Here is a 9,560-nt window from a genome sequence, read left to right as displayed (position 1 = left end):
ATGAGAACAGAAATCGTGCTCCAGCGGCGTGGTAGCAGCAGGAGGCCCCATTAGCTAAAGTGGTGCTTCAGGTTAAGAACGGACCTCCAGAACGAATTAGGTACTTAACCTGAGGTACCACTGTATTGCAACCAAGCAGAGAAGGCCTATCGTCTTAATGCTCACTGCTGGTTTCTAGAAGCATCTGCTTGGCCACTATGGGGAAGCAGGGCTGTAGCTGTAGTGGTTCAAGCACCTGGGTTCAATCCCCAATGGCATCTCTGGGTAGGGCAGAGCCCGGGTGTTGCTGGACTACAACCCCCATCATCCATGACCACTGGTCCTGATAGCTGGGGATGATGGGAGTTGTAGTCCAACAGCAACCAGAGGTTGAGAGAGGCTGGTGCTGATGACACAGAGCTAAAATGGAGCCATCATCTGCTTTCTGTTTCTAAACAAAATGCTGGAATAGATGGTCTGAGACAGGACGGCTCCGTTTTTGTCCTCATAGCATGGTGACGTTTCCTTGTAACAATTGACCCTCTTGGCCTGACACACTTAATGACCGGCCTGTTGTTCACAGAAAAGGCGACAAGAGTCCAAAATTGTATTTTATTTCCCCTTCTCACTGTTCTTCCGCAAATGCGTGCTACACTTTTGCTCTTCCCATCCTCACAAATGTGCTCCATCCCAGTTCCTCCCTCAGTTGAAGTACACAGTCTCTTTTATTTCAAACCTCAGATAACGGTGTATTTCTGTCACACCGGCAAATGAAAATGAAAAAGGGGAGAGGGTGGGTGGGTTGAAAGAGAAAACAGCAGAATTGGTACATTACAGTTTTTAAATCCCAAACATTTTTCCTTCTTGCTCCTCACCATGCTCTGCCCCCTTGAAGATTTTATTTTCAAAATTGCTATTTTTAAAAAAGCTATCAGGAGTTATTTATGCCCCTCAAGCAGTCTTTTGTTTCTTATTTTCTTCACACGTGGCAACGGCTTCTTTTCCCAGGCTCTCTTTGGAGTATAAAACAAACAAACCACTTTTTTTCTCTCTCTCTCCTTGCTCCAAGAAAATACTGAGAAGAATTTTTGACAGAAAATGCACCCTTAGTCCCACTCCAAAGGATTCCTAGTGCTTTTCAGCTTGACTCACTTGAAGTGCATTGATAACACCGTTGATATTTTCTTCTGGTACCTGCAGTGGGTGGAAGAAAGAACAACCACCCCTGAAAACCAGGACGCTACATTTTGATAGAAATTCAGACTTCTAGATATGATAAATTATAGGCCAACTGTCATAAATGCAACATTGTAGGGTGCCTAGAATAGATGGACAGAACGTTAAGATGTTATCTAGCATTAGCTTTACTGAGTCAGGTTCACTTATTTGTTTTTAGTCCTTGGACCATGACAAAACAAAGCTTAACAATACAGTGTTACCTTGGTTCTCAAATGCCTTAGCACTCAAACAACTTGGAACCCAAACACTGCAAACCTGGAAGTAAGTGTTCTGGTTTGTGAACTCTTTTTGGAAGCCGAACGTGCTCCATTTTGAGTGTTACGCTTCCGATTTGAGTGTCACACTTCCGTTTTGAGTGTTACGCTGAGGTCTGTCTGTTTTTGCTATTTATTTTGTGGTTTTGTTTTTGTGACTGTGTGGAACCCAGTGGAACCCAGTTCAGCTACTGATTGATTGATTGTGTGACTGCAGTACATCGTTTGCTGCTTTCATTTTATGGATCAATGGTCTCATGAGATAGTAAAATTCATGCTAAATTGCTGTTGTTTTTAAAAGTCTGGAATGGATTAATCCATTTTGAATTACTTTCTATGGGAAAGCGTGCCTTGGTTTTGGAACGCTTTGGTTTTGGAACGGACTTCCAGAATGGATTAAGTTTGAGAACCAAGGTACCACTGTATTAAAGTAAAGCTGAACACGAATGACAACATGAACAAACACAGAACACTCAAGTTTGCTTGGGAAAGCAGACCTTGCCCCTTGGAAAAAAAAAGATGCCCATTTCAAAATGACTAAAAAGAAAGAAAATGCAAGTTACACACATCTGAATTAAAATAAACATAACATTCTGATTCTCCCTGGGGAAACACAGCAATCTCTCTTAAGAACTTTCCTCTTTTGTCAATCACTGCCGAAAGAGAATGTGCAGTTCTCGTATGTATCCCCATCCACCCTAAAACCGTGTCCCAGATATTGCTCTCTCAATTCACAATCAAGAGCAGACCCATCCAAAACAGTCCAGCCACTTCAATGGCTTCTTTGGGTTATCACCCATAATTTTTAATTGATAATGGGTACAATCCTATGGTCCCTGAGAGGACATCTTAAGAGCCTTAGGACATGACAGAGAAGCATTTTTTAAAGACTTTCTCTTGGCTACTGCCAGATAGCGCCGCGAAGGCAGCTGCCCAACTGGTGGTGTTCTGCGAGTAGCAAGGTGTTGGGCGTGTTGCAGAATTGTAGGGATGAACCACTTTCAACTATGGGGGTGTTAAATAACTGAATGCTCCTCCATATAAAAACAAACAACCCCCCCAAAACAACAATAACAGCACTCTAACAAGGCACTCTAACAAGGTAAACGGCGTTCCGTGTGCTGCGCTGGCTCGCCAGATGCAGCTTGTCACGCTGGCCACGTGACCCGGAAGTGTCTGCGGACAGCGCTGGCTCCCGGCCTCTAGAGTGAGATGAGCACACAACCCTAGAGTCTGGCAAGACTGGCCCGTATGGGCAGGGGTACCTTTACCTTTAATAAGGCCCTGCATGCAGAAATATAGAGTGCCAAGGACAAAAGGAAGCTGATTTTTGTCCATCCACCTTAGTATTGCCTACACAGACTGGCAGCATCTATGTAGGGTTTCAGAGAACCTCCCCAGTCCTCTCTATAAATCCCAGGGACTCAGCTTGGGACTATACATTCAAAGCAAGCACTCTGCCACTGAGATCTATGGCTGGATGTTACTCTATTTTTCTCCCTGAGCAGCTAGTTTTCTAGGTGCAAGAAATACTTTTTGGACCCTGATGTCAGGCACACCCCCTCCCCGTCACCTCCGAAGTGGCACAGCCCAGACACAGGCTTATCACCCGAGTGCGAAATAAGCCCCTGTGTGTTAGCTTTAGGAAGGCTCTTATGGGCTTATCTTATCAGTGTGGTTAATGTTTAAGGAAATAAACCAAGTGGATCTAACCATTTGACCTTCGCTATCTGAGATGGTGTTGACTTTTTCTCTTTTTTAAAAAAACAGTGTACACATTGGAGTTTCCAAGCTAGAAAAGAGGCCGGTGCCAAAAAAATATAAACAAAGCAAAAAAACCTGACCAGAGGAGGAGAAAAGCTGGGATTTGCTGCCTGAGCTTTTAATGGGTTAGAAGGTCAGGGCTCTCTCCGAAAGAGGCTTAATGTAGGAAAGGTAATGGGCAGCATCACGGGGATTGTTATTTGGGGGGGGGCAGTGAGAGGAGAGACTCTCAAACACAGCGTGTGACTTGGCACACACATTGAAACACATTAAAACAAAAGACCCTAACAGCGTCACTAGTCTGCTGCCAAAGCCGGCCTAAGATATTTTATCGCTGGTGGGTAGGTGGGATGTCCAAAATGGACCTTCTCTTTCTCCACGGGGAAGAGCCTCAATTCAGCGGCAGAAGGTTTGCTTTGCATGCGGAAATAAGGAGCCAAGTTCAATCCCTGTATAAAGGCAGATTTTTGTTTATTGCACCTGGTGTCTGCAGGTGAAGCTGGGAGATTCCCTACCTGAAACCCTGGAGAGCCACTGCCAGCCAGGGTATTATTATTGTTATTAATAATAATAATAATAATAATAATAAATTTACATACCACCCTTTATCAAAAGACCCCCAGGGTGGTGTAGATCATTAAGAACAAATTTAAAGCGTGTGATTATAAAAACATAATATGAAGCATAATAAAAAACAGCAAATAAAATAGTAACAACAACAACAATAATAATATTAATAATACCCCCCACATAAAGGCCATAGATTATTTAATGGCCAAAGGCCTGGGAAAATCTTTAGGTGACAAGCGAAACTTTCCCCTTTTCCCAAGGCCTTTGGCTAATTAAACAATCTATGGCCTTTTAAACTGCAAGGAGGGTTATTTGTTGCTATGTGATTCTTGGATGAAGGGCAGTATAGAAATTTTAATAATAATAATAATAATAATAATAATAATAATACAATGCCCTGGTAAAGCTTTCCTGAGCAGCCTCTGCTAATCCCTCTCGATGGACCAATGGTCTTGGTTTAAAAGTAGCACCCTGGGACTTACCAGTGCATGATCAAACTTAAACGTACTGATGTAATAGGCTGGGATGTCAGCTGCCGCCAACGGTTCAGAAATCTGTGCCACAATTCCACATTCATCTAGGGGAGAGAGGAGGAGAAAACAACAGCTCATTACAAACACCCATGTTAGCCGAGGAGAGATGCGACGGGGCCACAGACATTCCTGCTTTGGGAACCAGGATTAGATTACTATAATCTTTCTGCAGGGCTACCCAGGGTGAATAGTCTAGAAAGCTTCAATTTGTTCTGAACACAGAGGAGCAGAGGCGCCAGCTTCTCTACAGAGGATTGAGGGGGCTCGGAGTGAAGTTGCGCAATGTCCTGACGTCATGTGTGTGACGTTGTGAGGAGCCAGACACCTTCTGATCATTGAGGGTGTCTGGCTCCCTCAAAAAATACATGGGGTGTGTGTGTGCAAAACTGCCTTGGTCCAGGGCCAGATTTAGGTTTGCTGAGGCCCTAAGCTACTGAAGGTAATAGGGCCCTTTATATGTCCAGCTGTCCTTTGTCAACAACAAATTGTCACTGTTTTGTGTTGAATATATGCCGATATGGTAATTTATGGACCTAATAGGTATCTAAAGCCATTTGCACCTAACAAAATTTGTATTTTTTCAAAGTAATGGTTGAACTGAAATACAATTAAGTATATTGATAGTGAAATAATTATTAAGCTCTAACTTAAAATGATTGGGGGCCCATTACTTACATCGCAGGAGCCTACACAACACAAAAGACTGTTGCTGTATGTAGGTTTTATTTTATTTGATTTTTTATCTTATACAGTGGTACCTCAGGTTAAGAACTTAATTCGTTCTGGAGGTCCATTCTTAACCTGAAACTGTTCTTAACCTGAGGTACCACTTTAGCTAATGGGGCCTCCTGCTGCCGTGCAGTTTTTGTTCTCATCTTGAAGCAAAGTTCTTAACCAGAGGTACTATTTCTGGGTTAGCGGAGTCTGTAACCTGAAGTGTTAGTAACCTGAAGCATCTGTAACCTGAGGTACCACTGCATTTTGAAAATGTACATCCAGGTTTTTTCCCTTTAAATTTTTTTGGGGGCCCCAAGAGAGTGGGACCCTAAGCTATAGCTTGTTCAGCTTATATGTAAATCCGGCACTGCCTTGGCCCCTAGGAGTTGGTGCCTATGCCGAAGAGGGCGTCCTGTTGGCTCCTGCAGTCACAGGTCCTTCAACTGGCGGTGAAGGGAGCGTCAGGAATGAGTTTATCTGAGAAACAGAGGCTTTGAGAAGATCCTCTGTTTACTGCAGGGATTTGTTTGCTCTCTGCTCTTGGCATTTCCTGTTGCGCAAAGCCATCTGCGAAACCGTGAAGTGCATAATCTTTATGGAGAGGATCATGAGAGGAGAGGCCAGGGGTATACAGCCTGCTGACTTGCTGAGGTGGGAAGGAGGCGGAAACGGAATGGAGTACCATGGCTGGGCTAGAAACAATGGAGTATCGTGGGATTGTGCTGCCGGTCCCCTGTTAATGATCCTCACCGCTTGGATGAATGGGACTTTCCATGTGAGGGAGAGGTTCCCCGTATCAAAAAGAGCAGAAGAAAAGAATTGCAGCCCTACTGCTTCCTCACCCTGTATACGCCATGTTCCCTGATGGATATATGGACAGGGAAATGACAGGCAAATCCATTAGCTTCTCAGTAAATCCCACCTCAGCAAGTCAGCAGCCAGCCTCTAAGGAACAACCTACCAAATCCAAGAGGCTGCCCTCCAATCCGGACCATCTTCCAGAGTTCTCCCGATGCACTTGTAAACAACAAATTATTAGGAAACCTTTTAAAAAGAGAGAGAGCAGGAAAATAAGATTTCAATCCGTCCTGCTATATTAAAAAGAACTCGAGAAACCCAACACCCATTTATCCACCCAGGGAGGCCTATGGCATCTTTGATGCAAGATTTTTAGATTTAGGGTCGTTGCCAACTAAAGTTTACTATGTGCACCACCTTGAACTCCTTGAAGAAAAAGGTGGCCTATGAATGCAATCAAACCATCTACCAACCAAAAAGCTGTTTTGCCACCCCTGCCTCCTTTAAGAGGAAGGGTGGGATATAAATTTAATAAATAAACATATACCGTATTTTTCGCTCTATAGGACACACCCAACCATAGGATGCACCTTGTTTTAGAGGGGGAGAACAAGAAAAATAAAATTCTCTCCCTCTCTGCGCAGCGCCCCTTCAGCGGAGAGGCAGGAGAAATGGAGCCCCTTCCATTTCTCCTCCTGCTTCGCTGAAGGGGTGCTGCGCAGAGAGGGAAAGCTGCGCAGCGCCTCTCCAGCAAAGCAAAGCCAGGAGAGCAAGAGGGATTGGTGCGCATTGACTCGTCTCGCTCTCCAGGCTTCAGCAAAAGCAACGCGAAGCTTCCGGAGCGAGGCGGGAGCACTCCCACTGCGCTTCGGAGGCTTCGCGTTGCTATCGCTGAAGCCATGGAGCCTGCATTCGCTCCATAAGACACACATACATTTCCCCTTAATTTTTGGAGGGGAAAAAGTGCGTCTTATAGAGCAAAAAAATATGGTAACTAATGCAATGACACTCAAAGTGGCTTGCAAGACATGGCCAATATAAAATTCTAAAGCCACATATATTCTGGAGTAAAAGATTCCACCTGCTGCTCTTTCTTCTGTCCCCCAGAAGAATTCAAACCCAGATCCCGCAAAAGACCACCCCAAAGTGCTGTTTTCCCTGGAATGTTCCTGAAGGCATCTCCTCTCCCAGGCACCCATCCCTCACGTCCACCATGAGAGCCAGTGTGGTGTAGTGGTTAAGAGCGGTAGTCTCGTAATCTGGGGAACCGGGTTTGCATCCCCACTCCTCCACATGCAGCTGCTGGGTGACCTTGGGCCAGTCACACTTCTCTGAAGTCTCTCAGCCCCACTCACCTCACAGAGTGTTTGTTGTGGGGGAGGAAGGGAAAGGAGAATGTTAGCCGCTTTGAGACTCCTGAAGGGGAGTGAAAGGCGGGACATCAAATCCAAACTCTTCTTCTTCTTCTTCATCTCCCTTGGTGTAACTCCCTTGCACCGTTCTGGCTAGCTTTTTGATGATGGCTTCCATGATCTGGGATGGGTGTATGAAGCCCATATGTATTCCAGGGCCCTTTTAAGTTACTTCAGGAGCCAGCTGGATTTTTGGCATTCATGTGGGTGCTGCGTGTTTGCATGGGGGCACATGCGAGGTCTCCTCATAAACACCTGAGGCCCAGTGAATAGGATTTAGGAAGCCGGTTCTCACCTTTTCTGTGTCTGTACATCCATCACCAAAGAAATGTAACCCTCAATGAGGGAGAATGAGAAAAAGCGAATGTGTCCAGAATCTTCATTGCCCACCATAAAATCTTTTACTCTGCGGAGGAAGGGAGAACCAAATTTGGGAACAAATTATATGCTGATTGATTGTGCTCAAAGCAGTTTACAAAAAGAATAAAGCGTCAAATTTAATACAGTTAAAAACAACTATAAACAAAACTGAAATCAACGACAAGCTAAAAGCCAGATTAAAACGCATGCCATCATCCTACATACCTTGCCTAAACAAAAATATTTCTTTTGCCGGTGGCAGGAAGAATACAGAGGCAGGGAGTTCCAAAGTGCACCCTAAAAGATCAATACCTGTGGAACAGGTATCATGTGGCACCCCTTCTTTCAAGAAGCTTGTGGCAGCGATCCTGGCAATCCCAGGGTGTTATGAAGGGAAACTGTCTCAAGCGGGTTAAGTCCAAAGGCATTTCTTGTGAGGTTTAAGGAAGCTTCCTTTTCTCTTGTGCCCCCACCCCAATTCCCTGATTTGAACTTACCCATTGGAGTAAAACATGACATCCATAAGGAGTGTAGCAACCGAGGGGAGGGTATCTGGGTCCAGGCTGGTGACACAGAACATGTTACTCGGGCTGGAAAGCGGGTGGATGACAGGCCTCTGAACTGAAAGAGAGGAAGAGAGACACAGATGTAAAGGAATGATAAGAAGTTCTTTCTGCTGCGGCAGCTCGTGCTCATTGGGACTGGTAGGGCTGGAGCCAGGGGGCCTAGCGCATCAGTAGAAGCTCATCATGCAATAGATGGTGCAGTTCTTCACACAACAGAGTTACCAGCAACCTGCTGAGGCATTCTTTTCTGCAACCACGTTCTGCTGCAGCAAAACATTGGGAACAAGGGTACTGCTTCATCGTAGCACGATGTTGGATGGCGCCCCCCCCAAAGGAAATTGGCACACACCATTAAAAGGGGTCTTGGTTTGCAATGGGCTGTGACCAGAAAGAGAACACTGATCCCTGTAAAACTGGGGGCAGGTGGCAAAGTGGAGAGGAACCATACCCAGTTTCGGTTTCATAAATCCGTTTGTTATCCCGAGGCTGTCGGCTGCCACCGCCTCCCCATTCACGACCCTGAGGATGGTGAATTCAGAAGCCAGCGTGTGCGTCACAAAGGGCAGGTCCCGCTCACGTATCTGAGCAGGGGAAGAAGAAGAAGAAGAAGAAGGAGGAGGAGGAGGAGAAGAAGAAGAAGAAGAAAAGAAGAAATCGGTTCATGAGAAAAACAAAGACCCTCTTGCTATTATTTTAATTCATTGCCTGCTCTTTACTCCAAGCTCCCAGGGTGGGATTACTGTGCGGCAATCAGCCTCATATAACCAACATGCTTAACTCTAATTCATGCATGAAGCCCCTCACCAGGAGTGCCAGCTTGGCTCCGCGACCGTGGGTGCCCGGGGCTGTGGGTGCCATGCAGCACGCATGACCCTGGCACCGAAATCTGTGGGTGCCCAGCCCCTTCATGGGGAATTTTGTGGGTGCTCGGGGCCCCAGGGAGTCGGCACTTATGCCCCATATCAAACAGGACCATGGACAGAGATTGGTTGGATGGGAGTAAGGACATGTGTGTTTATGCAGGGCTGACCCAATACATTTTGATACCTAAGGTGAACCACAGAATGGTGCGCCTTCCCTCTCAGGGGGGAGAGATCAGAAACAAGGGGAATAAAGATCTACACTGGTATCTGTGGATCTTGCTGCCTGAGGCAGTTGCCTCTTCTTGCCTTATGGGTGTGGCAGCCATGTATGTATGCATATGTCTTTGTGTCCCCTGTCTAGGAAGAGTGGTGCATGCTCTAGTTATCTCCCGCTTGGACTACTGCAATGCGCTCTACGTGGGGCTACCTTTGAAGGTGACCCGGAAACTGCAATTAATCCAGAATGCGGCGGCTAGACTGGTGACTGGGAGTGGCCACCGGGACC

At 45.8% G+C, this 9,560-nt stretch overlaps 1 protein-coding gene across 1 annotated transcript in view; it reads right to left on the bottom strand.

Moving 5' to 3' along the window:
• Positions 1-577: 577 nt before the first annotated feature.
• The window catches only part of CASTOR2 (cytosolic arginine sensor for mTORC1 subunit 2), a 49,291-nt gene continuing 40,308 nt past the window's right edge, over positions 578-9,560 (bottom strand). Inside the window, exons 4-9 of the mRNA XM_083587977.1 lie at positions 8,641-8,773; positions 8,124-8,247; positions 7,562-7,672; positions 6,018-6,100; positions 4,289-4,383; positions 578-1,173 (exon numbers count right to left, since the gene is read on the bottom strand). Of these exons, the coding sequence (XP_083444103.1) occupies positions 1,108-1,173; positions 4,289-4,383; positions 6,018-6,100; positions 7,562-7,672; positions 8,124-8,247; positions 8,641-8,773 (612 nt within the window). The 3' untranslated portion in view covers positions 578-1,107. The remainder of the gene's footprint in view (positions 1,174-4,288; positions 4,384-6,017; positions 6,101-7,561; positions 7,673-8,123; positions 8,248-8,640; positions 8,774-9,560) is intronic.

The sequence above is a fragment of the Podarcis filfolensis genome (genome assembly GCF_964270895.1).
Source record: "Podarcis filfolensis genome assembly, chromosome: 15".
Taxonomy (NCBI): domain Eukaryota; kingdom Metazoa; phylum Chordata; class Lepidosauria; order Squamata; family Lacertidae; genus Podarcis; species Podarcis filfolensis.
This window is presented reverse-complemented; position numbering and strand designations above follow the sequence as displayed.